The 22,025-nt window shown below is 34.4% G+C and overlaps 4 protein-coding genes across 10 annotated transcripts in view; 3 read left to right on the top strand and 1 right to left on the bottom strand.

The window, feature by feature from the left end:
• The window catches only part of LOC123684395 (LIM domain only protein 3-like), a 197,809-nt gene extending 185,613 nt beyond the window's left edge, over nt 1-12,196 (top strand). For 5 of the 7 annotated variants that reach the window (XM_045623635.1, XM_045623636.1, XM_045623637.1 and 2 more), the window contains 3 exons: nt 8,565-8,690; nt 9,043-9,184; nt 11,330-12,196. In XM_045623635.1, the coding sequence (XP_045479591.1) occupies nt 8,565-8,690; nt 9,043-9,184; nt 11,330-11,542 (481 nt within the window). In that variant the 3' untranslated portion in view covers nt 11,543-12,196. The remainder of the gene's footprint in view (nt 1-8,564; nt 8,691-9,042; nt 9,185-11,329) is intronic. The other 2 variants (XM_045623639.1, XM_045623640.1) reach the window with 2 other exon arrangements.
• A 3,717-nt stretch (nt 12,197-15,913) lies between these two features.
• On the bottom strand, nt 15,914-19,311 carry LOC123685427 (U2 small nuclear ribonucleoprotein auxiliary factor 35 kDa subunit-related protein 2). Its single transcript, XM_045625120.1, has 5 exons — nt 19,076-19,311; nt 18,875-18,966; nt 17,761-18,579; nt 17,219-17,354; nt 15,914-16,356 (listed from the first exon to the last, which is right to left on the bottom strand). Exons 1-5 carry the CDS (start codon nt 19,081-19,083, stop codon nt 16,029-16,031), a joined length of 1,383 nt encoding a protein of 460 aa, XP_045481076.1. The 5' UTR covers nt 19,084-19,311; the 3' UTR covers nt 15,914-16,028.
• Nucleotides 19,312-19,556: 245 nt separating this feature from the next.
• LOC123685431 (zinc finger protein 593 homolog) lies at nt 19,557-21,849 on the top strand. Its single transcript, XM_045625122.1, has 2 exons — nt 19,557-19,763; nt 20,032-21,849. The coding sequence occupies exons 1-2, from the start codon at nt 19,671-19,673 to the stop codon at nt 20,386-20,388; spliced, it is 450 nt and encodes a 149-aa protein (XP_045481078.1). The 5' UTR covers nt 19,557-19,670; the 3' UTR covers nt 20,389-21,849.
• On the top strand, nt 20,399-21,849 carry LOC123685428 (serine--tRNA synthetase-like protein Slimp). The gene has a single exon (XM_045625121.1). It carries the CDS (start codon nt 20,399-20,401, stop codon nt 21,752-21,754), a length of 1,356 nt encoding a protein of 451 aa, XP_045481077.1. The 3' UTR covers nt 21,755-21,849.
• Nucleotides 21,850-22,025: the final 176 nt, after the last annotated feature.

Here is a 22,025-nt window from a genome sequence, read left to right as displayed (position 1 = left end):
ATTCTTAGGTTTAGTTCTTAGTTCATAGTTCTTAGGTACGGTGCATAAATCCACCATAATGCACCGTACCTAAGAACTAAGGACTAAGAACTAACAAGATAGTGCATAAACGCCACTGAATTCTTAGGTTTAGTTCTTAGTTCATAGTTCTTAGGTACGGTGCATAAATCCACCATAATGCACCGTACCTAAGAACTAAGGACTAAGAACTAACAAGATAGTGCATAAACACCACTGAATTCTTAGGTTTAGTTCTTAGTTCATAGTTCTTAGGTACGGTGCATAAATCCACCATAATGCACCGTACCTAAGAACTAAGGACTAAGAACTAACAAGATAGTGCATAAACGCCACTGAATTCTTAGGTTTAGTTCTTAGTTCATAGTTCTTAGGTACGGTGCATAAATCCACCATAATGCACCGTACCTAAGAACTAAGGACTAAGAACTAACAAGATAGTGCATAAACGCCACTGAATTCTTAGGTTTAGTTCTTAGTTCATAGTTCTTAGGTACGGTGCATAAATCCACCATAATGCACCGTACCTAAGAACTAAGGACTAAGAACTAACAAGATAGTGCATAAACGCCACTGAATTCTTAGGTTTAGTTCTTAGTTCATAGTTCTTAGGTACGGTGCATAAATCCACCATAATGCACCGTACCTAAGAACTAAGGACTAAGAACTAACAAGATAGTGCATAAACACCACTGAATTCTTAGGTTTAGTTCTTAGTTCATAGTTCTTAGGTACGGTGCATAAATCCACCATAATGCACCGTACCTAAGAACTAAGGACTAAGAACTAACAAGATAGTGCATAAACGCCACTGAATTCTTAGGTTTAGTTCTTAGTTCATAGTTCTTAGGTACGGTGCATAAATCCACCATAATGCACCGTACCTAAGAACTAAGGACTAAGAACTAACAAGATAGTGCATAAACACCACTGAATTCTTAGGTTTAGTTCTTAGTTCATAGTTCTTAGGTACGGTGCATAAATCCACCATAATGCACCGTACCTAAGAACTATGAACTAAGAACTAACAAGATAGTGCATAAACGCCACTGAATTCTTAGGTTTAGTTCTTAGTTCATAGTTCTTAGGTACGGTGCATAAATCCACCATAATGCACCGTACCTAAGAACTATGAACTAAGAACTAACAAGATAGTGCATAAACGCCACTGAATTCTTAGGTTTAGTTCTTAGTTCATAGTTCTTAGGTACGGTGCATAAATCCACCATAATGCACCGTACCTAAGAACTAAGGACTAAGAACTAACAAGATAGTGCATAAACACCACTGAATTCTTAGGTTTAGTTCTTAGTTCATAGTTCTTAGGTACGGTGCATAAATCCACCATAATGCACCGTACCTAAGAACTAAGGACTAAGAACTAACAAGATAGTGCATAAACGCCACTGAATTCTTAGGTTTAGTTCTTAGTTCATAGTTCTTAGGTACGGTGCATAAATCCACCATAATGCACCGTACCTAAGAACTAAGGACTAAGAACTAACAAGATAGTGCATAAACGCCACTGAATTCTTAGGTTTAGTTCTTAGTTCATAGTTCTTAGGTACGGTGCATAAATCCACCATAATGCACCGTACCTAAGAACTAAGGACTAAGAACTAACAAGATAGTGCATAAACGCCACTGAATTCTTAGGTTTAGTTCTTAGTTCATAGTTCTTAGGTACGGTGCATAAATCCACCATTATGCACCGTACCTAAGAACTAAGGACTAAGAACTAACAAGATAGTGCATAAACGCCACTGAATTCTTAGGTTTAGTTCTTAGTTCATAGTTCTTAGGTACGGTGCATAAATCCACCATTATGCACCGTACCTAAGAACTAAGGACTAAGAACTAACAAGATAGTGCATAAACGCCACTGAATTCTTAGGTTTAGTTCTTAGTTCATAGTTCTTAGGTACGGTGCATAAATCCACCATAATGCACCGTACCTAAGAACTAAGGACTAAGAACTAACAAGATAGTGCATAAACGCCACTGAATTCTTAGGTTTAGTTCTTAGTTCATAGTTCTTAGGTACGGTGCATAAATCCACCATAATGCACCGTACCTAAGAACTAAGGACTAAGAACTAACAAGATAGTGCATAAACACCACTGAATTCTTAGGTTTAGTTCTTAGTTCATAGTTCTTAGGTACGGTGCATAAATCCACCATAATGCACCGTACCTAAGAACTAAGGACTAAGAACTAACAAGATAGTGCATAAACGCCACTGAATTCTTAGGTTTAGTTCTTAGTTCATAGTTCTTAGGTACGGTGCATAAATCCACCATAATGCACCGTACCTAAGAACTAAGGACTAAGAACTAACAAGATAGTGCATAAACGCCACTGAATTCTTAGGTTTAGTTCTTAGTTCATAGTTCTTAGGTACGGTGCATAAATCCACCATAATGCACCGTACCTAAGAACTAAGGACTAAGAACTAACAAGATAGTGCATAAACGCCACTGAATTCTTAGGTTTAGTTCTTAGTTCATAGTTCTTAGGTACGGTGCATAAATCCACCATTATGCACCGTACCTAAGAACTAAGGACTAAGAACTAACAAGATAGTGCATAAACGCCACTGAATTCTTAGGTTTAGTTCTTAGTTCATAGTTCTTAGGTACGGTGCATAAATCCACCATAATGCACCGTACCTAAGAACTAAGGACTAAGAACTAACAAGATAGTGCATAAACGCCACTGAATTCTTAGGTTTAGTTCTTAGTTCATAGTTCTTAGGTACGGTGCATAAATCCACCATAATGCACCGTACCTAAGAACTAAGGACTAAGAACTAACAAGATAGTGCATAAACGCCACTGAATTCTTAGGTTTAGTTCTTAGTTCATAGTTCTTAGGTACGGTGCATAAATCCACCATAATGCACCGTACCTAAGAACTAAGGACTAAGAACTAACAAGATAGTGCATAAACGCCACTGAATTCTTAGGTTTAGTTCTTAGTTCATAGTTCTTAGGTACGGTGCATAAATCCACCATAATGCACCGTACCTAAGAACTAAGGACTAAGAACTAACAAGATAGTGCATAAACGCCACTGAATTCTTAGGTTTAGTTCTTAGTTCATAGTTCTTAGGTACGGTGCATAAATCCACCATTATGCACCGTACCTAAGAACTAAGGACTAAGAACTAACAAGATAGTGCATAAACGCCACTGAATTCTTAGGTTTAGTTCTTAGTTCATAGTTCTTAGGTACGGTGCATAAATCCACCATAATGCACCGTACCTAAGAACTAAGGACTAAGAACTAACAAGATAGTGCATAAACGCCACTGAATTCTTAGGTTTAGTTCTTAGTTCATAGTTCTTAGGTACGGTGCATAAATCCACCATTATGCACCGTACCTAAGAACTAAGGACTAAGAACTAACAAGATAGTGCATAAACGCCACTGAATTCTTAGGTTTAGTTCTTAGTTCATAGTTCTTAGGTACGGTGCATAAATCCACCATAATGCACCGTACCTAAGAACTAAGGACTAAGAACTAACAAGATAGTGCATAAACGCCACTGAATTCTTAGGTTTAGTTCTTAGTTCATAGTTCTTAGGTACGGTGCATAAATCCACCATAATGCACCGTACCTAAGAACTAAGGACTAAGAACTAACAAGATAGTGCATAAACACCACTGAATTCTTAGGTTTAGTTCTTAGTTCATAGTTCTTAGGTACGGTGCATAAATCCACCATAATGCACCGTACCTAAGAACTAAGGACTAAGAACTAACAAGATAGTGCATAAACGCCACTGAATTCTTAGGTTTAGTTCTTAGTTCATAGTTCTTAGGTACGGTGCATAAATCCACCATAATGCACCGTACCTAAGAACTAAGGACTAAGAACTAACAAGATAGTGCATAAACGCCACTGAATTCTTAGGTTTAGTTCTTAGTTCATAGTTCTTAGGTACGGTGCATAAATCCACCATAATGCACCGTACCTAAGAACTAAGGACTAAGAACTAACAAGATAGTGCATAAACGCCACTGAATTCTTAGGTTTAGTTCTTAGTTCATAGTTCTTAGGTACGGTGCATAAATCCACCATTATGCACCGTACCTAAGAACTAAGGACTAAGAACTAACAAGATAGTGCATAAACGCCACTGAATTCTTAGGTTTAGTTCTTAGTTCATAGTTCTTAGGTACGGTGCATAAATCCACCATAATGCACCGTACCTAAGAACTAAGGACTAAGAACTAACAAGATAGTGCATAAACGCCACTGAATTCTTAGGTTTAGTTCTTAGTTCATAGTTCTTAGGTACGGTGCATAAATCCACCATTATGCACCGTACCTAAGAACTAAGGACTAAGAACTAACAAGAGAGTGCATAAACGCCACTGAATTCTTAGGTTTAGTTCTTAGTCCTTAGTTCTTAGGTACGGTGCATAAATCCACCATAATGCACCGTACCTAAGAACTAAGGACTAAGAACTAACAAGATAGTGCATAAACGCCACTGAATTCTTAGGTTTAGTTCTTAGTTCATAGTTCTTAGGTACGGTGCATAAATCCACCATAATGCACCGTACCTAAGAACTAAGGACTAAGAACTAACAAGATAGTGCATAAACGCCACTGAATTCTTAGGTTTAGTTCTTAGTTCATAGTTCTTAGGTACGGTGCATAAATCCACCATAATGCACCGTACCTAAGAACTAAGGACTAAGAACTAACAAGATAGTGCATAAACGCCACTGAATTCTTAGGTTTAGTTCTTAGTTCATAGTTCTTAGGTACGGTGCATAAATCCACCATAATGCACCGTACCTAAGAACTAAGGACTAAGAACTAACAAGATAGTGCATAAACGCCACTGAATTCTTAGGTTTAGTTCTTAGTTCATAGTTCTTAGGTACGGTGCATAAATCCACCATAATGCACCGTACCTAAGAACTAAGGACTAAGAACTAACAAGATAGTGCATAAACGCCACTGAATTCTTAGGTTTAGTTCTTAGTTCATAGTTCTTAGGTACGGTGCATAAATCCACCATAATGCACCGTACCTAAGAACTAAGGACTAAGAACTAACAAGATAGTGCATAAACGCCACTGAATTCTTAGGTTTAGTTCTTAGTTCATAGTTCTTAGGTACGGTGCATAAATCCACCATAATGCACCGTACCTAAGAACTAAGGACTAAGAACTAACAAGATAGTGCATAAACGCCACTGAATTCTTAGGTTTAGTTCTTAGTTCATAGTTCTTAGGTACGGTGCATAAATCCACCATTATGCACCGTACCTAAGAACTAAGGACTAAGAACTAACAAGATAGTGCATAAACGCCACTGAATTCTTAGGTTTAGTTCTTAGTTCATAGTTCTTAGGTACGGTGCATAAATCCACCATAATGCACCGTACCTAAGAACTAAGGACTAAGAACTAACAAGATAGTGCATAAACGCCACTGAATTCTTAGGTTTAGTTCTTAGTTCATAGTTCTTAGGTACGGTGCATAAATCCACCATAATGCACCGTACCTAAGAACTAAGGACTAAGAACTAACAAGATAGTGCATAAACGCCACTGAATTCTTAGGTTTAGTTCTTAGTTCATAGTTCTTAGGTACGGTGCATAAATCCACCATAATGCACCGTACCTAAGAACTAAGGACTAAGAACTAACAAGATAGTGCATAAACGCCACTGAATTCTTAGGTTTAGTTCTTAGTTCATAGTTCTTAGGTACGGTGCATAAATCCACCATAATGCACCGTACCTAAGAACTAAGGACTAAGAACTAACAAGATAGTGCATAAACGCCACTGAATTCTTAGGTTTAGTTCTTAGTTCATAGTTCTTAGGTACGGTGCATAAATCCACCATAATGCACCGTACCTAAGAACTAAGGACTAAGAACTAACAAGATAGTGCATAAACACCACTGAATTCTTAGGTTTAGTTCTTAGTTCATAGTTCTTAGGTACGGTGCATAAATCCACCATTATGCACCGTACCTAAGAACTAAGGACTAAGAACTATGAACTAAGAACTAAACCTAAGAATTCAGTGGCGTTTAGGCACTATCTTGTTAGTTCTTAGTTCATAGTTCTTAGTCCTTAGTTCTTCTTAGTTAATTCTTAGGTTTAGTTCTTAGTTCATAGTTCTTAGTCCTTAGTTCTTAGGTACGGTACTTAAATCCACCATTATGCACCGTACCTAAGAAATATGAACTAAGAACTAAACCTAAGAATTCAGTGGCGTTTATGCACTATCTTGTTAGTTCTTAGTCCTTAGTTCTTAGGTACGGTTCATTATGGTGGATTTATGCACCGTACCTAAGAACTATGAACTAAGAACTAACAAGATAGTGCATAAACGCCACTGAATTCTTAGGTTTAGTTCTTAGTTCATAGTTCTTAGGTAAGGTGCATAAATCCACCATAATGCACCGTACCTAAGAACTAAGGACGAAGAACTAACAAGATAGTGCATAAACGCCACTGAATTCTTAGGTTTAGTTCTTAGTTCATAGTTTTTAGGTACGGTGCATAATGGTGGATTTAAGCACCGTACCTAAGAACTAAGGACTAAGAACTATGAACTAAGAACTAAACCTAAGAATTCAGTGGCGTTTATGCACTATCTTGTTAGTTCTTAGTTAAAGCATGCGCACGTGCTCGAACTACTTTCAATTTGTTCTATACTTTGATGTTTGACATTGATATTTATTGTGAAAAAATTAAATTTAATTTTTTCAAATACACCTAATACTTTTTATCTATAAACACGAATAAAGAACATAAAATGATAGAAACTGGTACTCGTTAATATTGAAATTCTATGCGGCGCACGTGTACTTCTATATTTTACCTGAGCCCTTAGTTCTTAGTTAACAGTTGGCCTGCTAGTGTTAGTTCTTAGTTTTTAGGAAACGTGCATAAACGCCCTCATTGATTTGTTAGCGTTCAATTCTTAGATCTTAGGTTTAGTCTTAGTTCTTAGGACTGGTACCTAAATCCACCATTACGAACATTGATTTGTTAGGTTAGTTTAGGTTGGGTTCCCAGGCCAACTGACATTTTGGAGGCCTCGATTTTTCAACTATTTCTGATTGATTTTTTGACGCAGACTGCAAAGTAGCCCTAAGATCAATTTCTTGAAATATTCCTTTACGAATGATTCATCCTTAGAACGTTAACAAGATAAACGGAAATCGCCTCGTAACTGATGCGTTTACTTTGATGCCAACATTCGCCACTCCTTGTCTGACGGGACACTATAGCAGTAGCGTAACATAATTTGATTAATTTCGAAATTATCAATTCATGCTCAAAAATAGTTTACAATGTGATTTATTCATAAAAATTCTTTCGTGTTTCAAAAGGGTCAATGTTTTTCTCAGTTTGATGATTTAGCTATTGTGAAGTTATGAAAAAAGGATTCATGATAAAGCATTCAACAATCAGATCAGGATTCTCTACGCCTATGGCTCGCACACACAATCGGCTAGCTCGATTGTGATTGGTGACACTAAACTTCCATCTCACTTGTATTCGGGATCGAGCACAAATGTTCACTTTCCGTTCCTTCTATCTATATTCCAAGGATTCATCGTTTTGTCAAGAAAGGATTCAATAGGTTAGGTTAGGTTCACACACCAACTGATATTTTGGAGGCCTTGATTTTTCAACTGTTCCTGATTGATTTTTTGACGCAGACTACAAAGTTGCCCTCAGATTCTGTCTATCAAATCTATTTCTTGAGATATGCCTCATACATGAAGGGTTTTCCAATAAGAGGTTTCATTTCAAATAGCCTGCTATCTGGACAGCTGTCATCTTTTGAAGCCGTCATTTTTTTACATTTGGCAAGTGCCAATCACTAAAAATGAAACGATACAGGCTTCAACAAAGGTGAAAATATTGCAGTTACAATTCGAAACACTAAAGAACTTTTGGGTAGTCGTGAAGCACCTTCTTGGCAGACAATAGTGAAACTGGTGGACAAATTTGAGGTGTTGAAGCAAGTTAGTTGTTAGTTGTGGAGATCCGAACCGTGTGCGTTGCTCAAAAACAACTAAAAATATTGCAGGTGCAGCCCGGTTTGTCGGTTCGTCGTCAATTTCTAGGAATTATGCAAAGATTAGTCTTTGCATTGTTGTAAGGCTTTTAAAGTTCACTAAACACAAGAACTCAAGCATATCGATCACAAGCATCGTCATAATTTGACTGATTAGGTCCATGGACCACTTCAAAATAATCCGGATTTTCATTGAAAAATCATCCTCAGTGATTAGGCCCATTTTTATGTCTGAGGCTACCTTAATAAGCAATATTGTCGCATTTAGGGCTCAGAAAATCCAAAAAATGTTAAAAAGGCATCTTTTTAAGGCCAATTTCTGTTTATCCAGTGTTCATTTCGAACACTTACTGTCCCAGTAAAAGCTGTTGTTATGATGGATCAGAATAAAAATATGCATCAAACATAACGTTGATACGTTTAGTGAATTATCGATCGAGAATTGGATCATATAAAAATCAAATTCCCTATTTTTTACAGATTATTTGGCACAACAGGATATTGCGGAGCTTGCAATAAGATAATCCCAGCTTTCGAGATGGTTATGAGAGCGAAAAGCTTCGTATACCACTTGGAATGTTTCGCCTGTCAACAATGCAATCATAGGTATGTACTAAGTAGTTTATCATCAAATAACTACTCACATACTTACAGATCTTTATTTCTAAAACTAAACTATAGTGTACTTATAAATATTTACGTACAGATGTTACAATGAAGAAAGAATTAAGCTAAATTTTTTATTTGTATATCATAATAAAGCTTGTAACAAAGAGTATACGGTTAGTTTTCCTATTAAAAAAGGTTGCTGTTGGGAAATGAGAGTTTTCTAGAAATTAGACAACTCATATTTTATTTTACTATTGATTTTTAACGAATCAATTGATGTCATAGGTGTACACCACCTATGAATAATTTTATTGGATTAGAACTTCTCCTCAAGCTTCTTTAATTTCAGGTTTTGTGTAGGAGATAGATTCTACTTATGTGACAATAAAATTCTGTGTGAATATGACTACGAAGAAAGACTGGTTTTCGCCAATATGGCCTACAATCCAAGTAGTTTGGCGCATATCAGAAGGCAAGTCAGTAACTTACAGGTATGATTATTCACCCAAACCCTACACTTTCCAATCCCATTTATTATTAATTACCTCCCTCAAAAATAATTATCCAATAATTAAGTTTTTTGTAACCCCATCACATCGTTATATACAGGGAATGTTCCTAAATTGTAGGTACAAACGAATTTTTTCTCATGAAATCTGCTGAAATTCGTCACTTTGAAGAGATAAATCAACATTTAAAAAAAAAATCCAATAGATTATGACAGATTTGGAAAAATGTATGGTTCCAAGGAGGTTGTATCTATTATGTTTGTACCTAACAGACCAATTGAAAAGTCCCCAGTCTACCATAGTTAAAAACTTTTTTTTGCAAAATTCGATTTTATTATTCAACATAGTTGCGTTCTAGGGCGATACAGCGATTATAGCGATCTTCCAACTTTTCGATACCATTTTTGTAGTACGATTTGTCTTTCGCTTCAAAATAGGCCTCAATTTCGGCGATTACTTCTTTATTAGTGCTAAATTTCTTTCCAGGGAGCATTTTGTTAAGGTCTGAGAACAGGAAAAAGTCGCTGGGGGCCAGATCTGGCGAATACGGTGGATGTAGAAGCAATTCGAAGCCCAATTCATGCAATTTTGCCATTGTTTTTATTAATTTGTGACACGGTAAATTGTCTTGATGAAACAGCACCTTTTTTTCTTCAAATGGGGCCGTTTTTTAACGATTTCATCCTTCAAACGATCCAATAACGCTATATAATGATCGCTGTTGATGGTCTGGCCCTTTTGTAGGTAATCAGTGAATGTTATACCTTGCGCATCCCAGAATACTGATGATATAACCTTGTGAACTTTAATTTTGTGGACTTTTTTAATTTTTTCATCAGTGACAGCCTCTTTAGGGCGTCCACTGCGTTCGCCGTCTTCGGTGCTCATTTCACAACGTTTAAACTTAGCATGCCAATCAATTATGGTTGATTTTCCTGGTGCAGACCCCGAAAACTCTTCATCAAGCCATGATTTAGCTTCCACTGTAGTTTTTCCTTTCAAAAAGCAATATTTTATAAGCACACGAAATTCTTTTTTCCATCTTTTTTCAAATAATGAAAGTAGCTACACTCGCAACTCAATATCTCACAAACTAATGGTCGGACTGCTGTCAAATTTTGACACGTATCGTTTGAAGGTTCTTAGGACTGATACATAAATCCACCATAAGAACTAAGACTAGACCTAAGAATTAAACGCTAACAAATCAATGAGGGCGTTTATGCACTTTACCTAAGAACTAAGAACTAACACTAACACTAGAAAGTTGACTAACTTTTAACTAATGGTGGGTTCATGCACCGTTCCCAAGAACTGAGCACTAAGACTAAACCTAAGAACTTAGAATTGAACGCTATGCACTTTATTCACTTGGTTCCCAAGAACTAAGACTAAACCTAAGAACTAAGAATTGAACGCTTACAAATCAATGAGGGCGTTTATGCACGTTTTCTAAGAACTAACACTAGCAGGCCAACTGTTAACTAAGAACTAAGGGCTCAGGTAAAATATAGAAGTCCGAGTGCGCCGCATAGAATTTCAATATTAACGAGTACTAGTTTCAATAATTTTATGTTCCGTTATTCGTGTTTATCGATGAAAAGTATTAGGTGTATTTGAAGAAAATAATAATTTTTTCACAATAAATATCAATGTCAAACATCAAAGTATATAACAAATAGAAAGTAGTTCGAGCACGTGCGCATGCCTTAACTAAGAACTAACAAGAGAGTGCATAAACGCCACTGAATTCTAAGGTTTAGTTCATAGTTCTTAGTCCTTAGTTCTTAGATACGGTGCATAAATCCACCATAACTTAAAATCATATGGATAATGCTAGCACCTCCATCTGTGCATCAGACCGAGGACTTTTAAATCGGTCTAATACCTACACTGTACAGGATGGAACATTGAATTTGAACCACACTGTACAGCTATTTCTCCAGAAATATCGAAAGAAAAAATTCATTCAATCTAACTCTTAATCCTAATAAAAATCACATAGTGTCAAATCTGTAGAACGTGGGTGTCTCCCATTCCACTTCAAATACCTCCATAAATTTGCTCTCTTATGATAATAAAGTTAAACAAGTATCTAAATTTGCTCAGCTGGTTGATCTCTTTCAGTCGGCAGGAGACAACCTAAAGAATATAGCTCAAGTAAGACATCTGACCAGCCCGTCCTGTTACAGCGAGAAGAACTTGGACCTAGCAGGCCAACAGCAACAGCCCATTAGCAGCATTCCTGCAGGTACTCCAGTCCATCGTGACGATGTGAGCAGTGGATATGGCAGCCCTGATTCCGGTACTTTTGACTTGACCGCGTCTCAGCCACCATGACAAAGGACAAATACAAGGCGAAGGAGAAGGCAGACTAAAAGTGCTTTTTTGTCGTTGGATAGTGTAGTGCCACAAGATCTCATACGTGCTAGTCTAATACGTTGCCAAATGAACTCTATCAATTCGAACTGTTAACGTCCAGGAGAATCTTCGAAGCTGAAAAGTGACCCGCATCTTAATTCTCAAATGGAAGAATATTTTTAACACCCACATATCTCGGACTTTGAAATGTTGAAAAATAAAACATTCTTCAGGAGCAGATTAAACGACATTTGTAGGTACTTTGACTTATTCACGAATCAATTCCAAGTAAATAACTACCGTATACTCGAATTAAATTTGCCATTACAAGAACCTCAAGGTTTGAAATGAAATAATTTCGTCGAAGAACATGAAATGGGAAAAAAATAGAGTGCAATAAAATTCTTTCGATGTAATCTATAACTTTCTCTGTGGAATGGAAAAAAATCGCTTTATCAAAATGGTTTTGAAAATCATAATGAAAAATCTTGGTCTCTTACAAAAACGAAAATATAAATACATATATAGACTTTCCAATATTTTCCACTGAAATACACTGCGCAAAAAAATTAACGCACATTCTGAAAATCTCAATTTTAATGAAAGTTAACTCTACATTGACTTTATAACTTATTTTTTATGTTCTCTCGGGAAGGTTTTGAACGAAACAAGACACATTAAATGGAAGAAAAATTCAGGATTTCACCGAATCTTATGTGAAAGAAGAGAAATAAACAATTTTCAAAATACTGGAATGCTGATAAGTGATTTAATACTTGGTTTTTCCACCCCTTGCGTTAATTACAGCTCGTCAACGACGGTTCATACTCCAAATGAGTGATCTTAAAATGTTTTGATCTAATCCTTCCCAGATTTCTCTGAGTTGGATTCCTAAGTCATTAAGAGTAGCTGGATGATTTTCTGAACTTCTCAGCCTTCTATTGAAGTTGTCCCAAACCTGCTCAATCGGTTGAGATCTGGACTTCTTGCTGGCCATTCCATTCGAGAGACTTCAACCTCTTCGAGGTACTTCTGAACGATGCGCGCACGATGGGGTCTGGCATTATCGTCCATAAAAATGAAATTTTCACCAATGTATGGGGCAAATGGCACTACATGCTCTTCAAGAATGTTCCTTATATACCTTATAGCATTCATAGCTCCATTATCAACGACCACTAGGTCTGTGCGAGCAGTCAAAGATATTCCACCCCATACCATAATCGATCCTCCCCCGAAACCAGTAGTATTCAGGAAATTGCACTGAGCATATCTTTCATGTGGACGTCTGTATACAAGGGAACGTCGATCACAATGGTAGAGGCAGAATCTCGACTCATCTGTGAAGAGAACTCTTTCCCAATCAGCCTCTTCCTAATGGATATGCTCTCTCGCAAAATCCAAACGCGCCCTTCGATGGGCTGGGGTAAGAGCTGGGCCTCTTGCCGCGAAAGAAAAACTATTTATCACTAGAATTGATCGAGAACAACTGATTTCAGAATGGAGCCAATACATTCAAAATCTGATAATCTCATCTTTTTTTATTCCTGCTGGGAAAAAACATCTGTATTGAAGAAAAAAGGTGAAAGTGGATAACATAATTCTGATAAAATAATTATCATTGAGAACACCTTCAGTTGTAGAATGAATTTGAGATTTCCATAATGTGCGTTAATTTTTTTGCGCAGTGTAATTGTTTTCACCTCCATTCAATGTATCCTTTTTCGAAGGATTTGTAAATAGAAATCCTTATACACCTGTAAAATTTGTAAAAAGAATCATTGGACTTCCCCTCTCTGAAATATATTATTACTTTCTTTATTCAATTGTGATATTTTTATTGTATTTATAGATACTTTTATATGATGTAAATTATGTTGTGACTTGGTTATTTTTATTGTCCATTTTTAAATGTTTCTAATCTGTTGGACCAATATTCTTTAGTGTAACTATGATATTCTGGATTTTTCAATTGCATTATTCCTAAGAGTATAGTCACTTTCTGTTGAAAGATCTGTTGTATAAATTATAAATATTGAATAGATGTTGTCTTTTGTTACTACGATTTTTGGTGGTCTTCTATACCAAACCTCTTTCACTTCTTTAGAGCAAATTTTTCGACCAAAGAAAAGATGAGGGAGTCAAAAACCTTTATACCCTTCATTCATACGCCAATTAAACCTCTGGATACCACAAAACCAGGGCCGTTGCAACGTTGAGAATTGATGCTTAATTTGAAATCTACAATGTTGAATCCAATAAATAACACAAAGATATATAATATATAACTTTCAGGGGGTTTGGACAGAATCTTAGGCCATGAATTTCGAGATATTTAGATATTTTTCCAAAAAATCAAAATTGAAATCAGTGGGGAATTTGACTATTAGCCATCTATACGTATTTTACGGAACTAATTTTTCCTGATACCAAAAACGTATAGAATCCTGTAATGAGCTACCCTTACCAGTCTGAAGTCTGAACTATTCTTCCTAGATGGCAAAATCGACAATAATCCTCGAAAAATATCCAAATGTATGATAATGAAAATTTTACTAAGACAGCTTATGGCCAGATCTGCTTCAAAATTTGATATCATGAGGAAATCTTGATGCTCAATACCGATTTTCAATCAGCTAATGCCTAAAAGAACTGTGAACCGAGATGGTGATATCTAGCGTTTTGTGAGATTTAAAAAAAATAACCGCGGAGGACATGATATTATATAGAATTTTCGATTCTAAATACTAATTTTTCATCAGTTTCTTCCTAACACACCTCAAAGCTGAGATAGTGCAAATTTTGTAGAAAAATAGTGCTTTAAATGCGTAAACAAATTTTTCTGATTGAAATCGATGCCTAATTCGTAATCTACATCCTCAAAACCTTCAAAAACACCATCAAAAGATCAAAATTCGATCGGTCGATTTTTACGAAAAAACCAAGACTATAACCTTAAGTAAATTTCGAAAAAAAAATTTTTTGGCATGAAAATTTGATAGAAGAAGCATTCGACCTCGGCGAACACAAATCTGCAATCGGATTGCCTCTAAAAGGTCTTAATTTCGAGATATTTCGAGTTTTGTGGAAAAATTTTCGAGCGAGCAGACTGCCCTCTGTTGTCTTAAATCTGAGGTTTGCAAAATGGGTTTACATGCCCCACAACTTCAGTTGTGTGTAAACTGAGCTTTTAAGGTTTAGAAAAATTTTTCTGATAAAAATAGATGCTTAATTCAGTATCTACGACCTGAAAACTTCCCAAAAATATTATAAAATGTTCGAATTCGATCGGTCGATTTTTTCGGAAAAACCAAGACTATAACCTTGGATATTTTTTTGCTAAAAAAAGTTTTTGATTCAGATCGACTTCAAAATTTGATATTATGAAGAATTTTCAATGCTGAATCCATATTTGCAATCAGTTCCTCCCTAGGTGCCCCCTAAATTAAATTATTTAGAATTTTGTGGAAAAATTCGTAATATGGTTTGGTCTGCCCTCTGGTGGTTCAAATCTGAAGCTTGCAAAATGAGCATACATGCCCCACAACTGAGACATTTCTGTGGAAAAAAAGCAGTGATTTTGAGGTGTAGAAAATTTTTTCTGTTGAGAATCATTGCCTAATTTGGTTCTGCGACTTTGGAACTCTGAAAATTCGATTGGTTGATTTTTTCAGAAAAACCAAGATAAATTTCTAAATTGGCCACGGAGGACCTTCAAAATATGATATCCAAAAGAATTTTTGATTCTGAGTACTAACCTACCATCGGTTTTTTCCTAACACACTTCAAAGCTGAGATATTGCAAATTTTGTAGAAAAATAGTGCTTTAAATGCTTGTAAAATGGGTATGTGTGCCCTACGATGTGGGGTAACAATCTATTTGCCATCTATCCGCATTTTGCCGAACTCGAGCATTCCCTGGATCAAAACCGTATAGATTCCTGTAATGAGCTACCCTTACCAAAACCTGATTTGAGCTACTATTCCTAGATGGCACCATCGATTTTTTCCGCCGTATTTAAACGGATTTTTTATTCTTTCATCTTGATCGAATCTGAAGTTTTGTATTTATGAGAAATTTTCCAAATGTTGGCCGGATAGAATTGAATTTAAAAAAGGATTAGTCATCAAAGAGTCGAATTATATCGATTGAGACCATTCTCGACAATGCAATTGTTTAGCAGACAAACGCTCAAAAATTATCTTTTTAGCCAAATCTCAGTTTTGGGATGAATTTAAAGAGACAAAGATATAATGTGTAGATGTATATGATTATATAAATAGGTCTCTTACCATATTTTTTTATAGAACTAACTAGATTCAATATACAAAAAATTTAAAACAAAAATATTTCTTTATTCATAATTTCTTATGATATACTTCATTATACATATATTTACAACATTCTGTTTTATGAATTGATACTAACATTTAAAAAATGTATATAGTTTAAATTTGAATTGAATCAGCTTGAAGTATCTCTTCTACGACTTCTGGGTTTTCTTTTTCCACTTGAATTATCCCTTCTTTCTTCATGATTTCCGTTGTATGATTTTTCACTTCTTTTTCTTCTTCTAGACCGCGAATGTGATCTTTTACGTTTTTTTCTTGTATTAGAAAAATCCCTTTGGGATCTGCGGGAACCTCTTTCAGATGAATATTCTCTTCTACTATGTACTTTTCTTTCATTCTCTTCAGAAACAGATGCATTATTGGAATGAGCCGTATCTTCCCAATCCGAATTACCATTTTCATGCTCTGGAGATTCTGACCATCTCCAATCTCTTCTTGCACTTGAAAAATGAGAGAAATTTGAATAATTCAACTTATATAAAAATGTAAACTCAACCTAAATTTTTCATAAATGTTAGATATCTAGGCCCCCATGCAAAATCAGAAAATAAGCAAAAAAAGTTAAACTTTGGTTCGTAGGAGGACGTTTTATATGATTTGTTAGTACAGACTGCCAAAATATTAAAAAAAAAGGGTAGAATAGTTACAATAGCAAGAGTTTTTTACTAGAAAAGATTTTCAAAATGTTGTCCATTATTCTGTACACAAAAATTTTTCAAATTCGTTCAATATATTTTGAAAAAATTCAACTTGCATACCTCAGCATACTGTTTGTATTCTTACTTCAATTCTACCACAACTCAAGGCTGTGTTTTATACACAACAAACTTTGAATGTCATCAGAGGAAAAAATCTAAAGGTTTCAAGTTTGGAAAGCATAGTGGCCATCCAATCGGCCATCTTCTGTCAATTCATTTCTTTTAATAATAATAATTTTAGAAATGATCTGTTAGCAATTGCCTCATTAAATTTGAAATCATTTCTCCATCCCTGATTTTTCGGAAGTACTAACAAAAAAGGTCAAGTGTACGTTATTTTAAAAAATGCCATCGAATTGCTTTCAAAGTAAGGTATCAATCCACCTCCCTTTCAATTTAGGATTTTGCAGATGCTGTCATCATGTTTACAGGATTTATACAAATCGATTGGAACCGAATAAAATGTCCCTCTACAAACCAAAGCTTACCTCTTTTTGCATTTTTTCTGATCTTGCAAGGAGGCAGATATATTAAAAGTGGTACTTTTTCAAATTGACACACTGTAGAATTGATCTTTGTGTTTTTCTGTAAATATAATTCTTACCTGATCTGAGATTCTGTCCTTGAAGGAGATCTTCGAAATCTCTCATTGAATCCACTGTATAATTGTTTTGGGTTCAAGAATCTATGGATAAAATTGCAACAACCTCCTTTAGGGCATTTATTTATATGGTGTAAGCCTAAAAAAAACAGTACTATTATAGTTATTTATAAAACAAGTGCAAAAGGAATTGATATTCTTCCACGAGTTCGAAATTCAAAAATGAGTAACTAAGTGGTGAGATTTTGAACGAACAAGGGCTAGAATTAGAGAAACAGGGGTACTATTCATAAACCAACATACAAGGCCTAATGAATTGAAGAAGTGTGTTAGACTGAGTCTTCTGTGCGAGTATTATATTATTTCCTCTAATTCACTGAATTTCTATTGAAAAGAATGGAATGAAATTTTCATAAATGTCTTTCAGCAATTTCTTCGCCTTCAGGTATTGACACTGAATTTTTACTAAAATAATCATTGATTCAATTTTTCAGAAAGAAAAATTCCCCCCAAAACAAATCATTCAAGGAAAATTATTCACTCACCGCAAATAGCCATTTTCCAGGAGGATATAGAAGAAAACTGCACACTCAGTTGTTTTCCCGCATACCATCTTCCATTCAGCGATTTCAAACCTACTAGTGCTTCTCTCTCAGAACTATATTCCACATAAACATTGCCTCTTAGGTGGATTTCAGTGTTACAGCACACGACAACTTGCTTAATATTACCGAACTTTTCTATCTCAGGTACTATGTCGTAAAAAAAGTTTTTGAAATGTGAATAAAGCTCATTATTTTCGAATTCTAGTGCACTGTTTCCATGTTCATTTTCGGTTTGTTCAAGACAGTAATGTGAATAAAAATTTTGAATCAATATTATTCTACTGATTCCTGGTCGAACGTGATTTCTTGAACATGTATCACCAAATCTACAAGCCGATGTTTTATGAAAAAATGGACAAATTGTCTTCCCAGGATTAGAATGCAAATCAGTTTTTAAATGCTCTGGAACTTCTCCTCCATAATTAGCAAAATTATCTATTTCTTTTTGCAACAATTCTTGTTGTTTAATTTTTTCCTCAATTTCTTTTTTTCTGGTTTCCTCTGCTTCCCTCAACTTTTTCTTCTCTAATTCAAATTCTTCTCTTATTTTGGCATTTTGTCTAGCTCTCTCCTTTTTGAATTGCTCCAATTTAATCTGCAGTTCCTTCCATTCTATTTGAGCGATCCGTTCTGTTTCAAGCCATTTTGCTTCTAATTCATCTTGAATTCTCTGCTCTTCTTGTAATCGAAGTATTTCAGCTTTTTCTTCATTTTCTAACCGTTCACGAAAACTTGGTGATTTTTCATTTTCTAACTGCACTAAAATATAAATTCCATTAATTTTGAAAATTTTATATAGCTGCCTGAAATTATGATTTCTATCATTTAGAGCAGCAAAAATACTTTAAGAAAAAAATTCAATAAAAACCCTATTTAAATGAAATAGTTTGACCACAACTTGATGTTTACAATTATAAGAAAGTTTATGAAGATTGAATAGGTTTCTCAACCATTTAAATTAAGAAAACGAAAAAGAAAAAACCTTGATTTTGTAATGAGACTTCTATAGTTTCAGGCTCATGCTCCAAATCAATGTTTAAATTACTTTTCTCACCTCTTTTTTCAATTAAATCTCTTTCCTGTGCATTTTTTTGACGTATTCGTTTTCGTCTCAATTTTTTTGCTATTCTTCTCCATTGTGCATGTCTAAACATTATTAAGAAATTATATCATGAACCTAATATTATTCAATACAAGAAATACAATACATGTACATATCATAAACTTAATGAACTCATTTCAAAAGGATACCTACTTCCCCATTTAAAAAGAGCAATAATTATAAGGTGTTCACATTTCAAGTGAAATGGAAATAATTCCTTAGTATAAAAGTCTGTAATAATCAAATATTAATTTGAAATATAGTTCAGCTTCCTTAATATAGAACTAGGAAAATAAATGTTTTGTCAGTTCACAACATAAAAAAATCGCAAAATTATTATTTTTCAAATATAACTCATATCCATAATAAAACTTTGATAAAACATTCAGTCACAGAATATATTTCCTATTATCAATACCAAATACCACAGAACACTAAATATATATATTTTATAAATATATTTTGCATATTGCAAACATTCACAGAGTGTATATTGTTTTCAACCATTTTTAGATTAGCTAGTGAATAAATTTAGAATAAATTGGAAAATACTGACGAAAACGAAAAAAACAATTCATTATTCTGAAGAAAATCATGACTATAAAGTACAAGAATCAATTTATATTATTTCTTTGCTATGCCTGCTAATTTCTGTTCTGTGAATTCATTTGAAATTGGTTATAGGTTTAAAAATTTTGGTGGATTTGTGGATTATATTTTTGGTGTTTGTTATAATCGATAATACAATATGACTAGGCAAAGAAGAAAGAAGATGCACTATGGGGATACCCATCTCAAGAGAGGATGGAGAACTAAAAAGAGGACCAAAGGTTTGGACGAGGTATGACATTCACGTGCAGTTTCTATCATTATTTGAGGTTATTAATAGAAGATCAAGTTGTCAGTTGTGTAATAAAACCATTCATATTATTTGTGAATTGTTAGTGTTTAAAAATAATAATTATTTCAAAATATTGTCAATATCAATTGTATATGTCAATTGAACTTTAAAATATTGTTACGATAGATTCATTCTTAAATTCATACAATAGTCAGTATTTCTTGACTATTAGTGAAATTTTCTTACATTATTTTCAATTGGTTTTCAGATCAATGAGGACATCAAGAGTACAGAACGATTTGGAAAACTAATTAACCAAGCAGTAGATTATGATAAGACAGGCGCTGCTCAACATTACTGTGTTCATTGTGCCAGATATTTTATTCATCAAAATGCTTTGCAAGATCACTTCAGAACGAAAACTCATAAACGAAGATTAAAAGCTTTGGAACTTGAACCGTATACTATTGAAGACTCTCTAAGAGCAGCAGGTTTTGGTGATTGGGTGGATCCTAAAAAAAGAAAAATTGAAACTCAAAAACCTTTGAAGCCAGAGGATATTAATAAGCCTATTGAGGAGAACAATAAGCCTATTGAGGGGAACATGATAATAGATAGTGATTAATGTCATAACCATGTATACAATTTCAAAACTATTATTTGCTAATGCTACTTTTTACCATGTTAGAAGAAATATTAAATCGGCTCTTTATATAACTGGAGAAAAAGCCCAACATATGTTTGTTGCAGTTCACCCGGAAATTGATTGTTCTAAAATATTTAGAGAAGACGAATTATCTCTGAATCTCCAAAAAAGAGGTATAAATATCAACCTTGAAAAACTCAAGAAACGTTTCTTCTTTTTTAAAACTGTAGAAGAGAAAAAAATCATTCTTGAAGAAACAAGAGATGAATTAAATACTTTGTATAATAATCTCACCAAAAATCCAACAAATACAGACAAAATAAATCAATTAAAACTTCATAAGTTTGTGGTTAAAGAAGAACTTAAGAGTTTGAAAGAATTTCTCACAGGTCTACAAGAAAATGTGATGTTATCAATCTTAAACTTACCTAATGATTTACATGAGTCAACACCAGAAACAGACGAAGTCCATTATCAATACCTGGAAAAACCAAATTATATGTCACAAAATCATATAGACATTGCCATAAAATTGGATTTAATAAAACTTGTTGAAGGATGGGGTTGTTTTTTCAAGTCTGAAGCTTCTCGTTTTGAATCAGCAATTTCTAATTATTTTGTACATAGACTTATTGATGCACAATTCATTCCATTTCAAAATGCTGATTTTACTCGAAGTGTTATTGTTGAAGGTTGTGGAACAAATGTTATTGGTAATAATGAGATTCTAACTATTCATGAGTTAAACAAAAAAAATGAGGTGGTACAGGAATTGTGTCGTCTTCATCTGACTGGTTCCGCATCTACTTATGCCTTCATGGCATATTTTGCAAAACACGTTGTTCCTTATTCTATATTTCCACTTAAATATTTTTGTTATGGCAGATCATACAATGGAAATATTAGGACTAATGATAATCTCTTCAATCTAAATCAGGAATCTGTATTGAATGTTTTCTTAGCGATTGTTGAGGATGATGCTTGGCAAGAATTTCAGAATCTGACACAGCTTATTATTGAGCTGTATGATAGTTTGGGATGGCATTATCGATTGGTTTATTTGCAGCCAGATAAATTGAAAAAGAATGAAAGTTTACGATTATCAATTCAAATGTTTTCCACATCTTCTCAAGAATATGTTGAAGTTGGTTATGTATCGTATTATGGCAAGTACATAAGTGAAAGGTTATTATTTAGTTGTTCCAATAAAACCGAAACTTTATATCCGAAAATTATTAGCGGTAATATTTTAAATGTGCCTAAACTTTTAGGGTGTATACTAGAAAATGATCAAACACCTGATAAGAAACTGTTGAATAAACTTTTATGTCAGTACTTGCCATAATATTTTGATTATATATTTTGTTGGTTTATCTCTTTTAATGTAAATGGTTTAGAATTAATCTTATTTTATTTAAGAAATAAAAATTTTCACAATGATTTTTGTTTTATTTAGTACCCTAAGATTTATTATTATATAACAAAAAATATTGTTACTGATGAGCAAGGTGAATGAGATTCATTCATACAAATTTTTATCGAACAATCAGAACATGAAATAAAGAAATACTGGGAATTTCACATAATCAAGGTTCAACCTTTATCTGAACTGGAAG

Source organism: Harmonia axyridis, chromosome 7 (assembly GCF_914767665.1).
Source record: "Harmonia axyridis chromosome 7, icHarAxyr1.1, whole genome shotgun sequence".
Classification (NCBI taxonomy): Eukaryota; Metazoa; Arthropoda; class Insecta; order Coleoptera; family Coccinellidae; genus Harmonia; species Harmonia axyridis.
The sequence above is the reverse complement of the archived record's forward strand: the minus strand, read 5'-3'. Positions and strand labels throughout refer to the sequence as shown.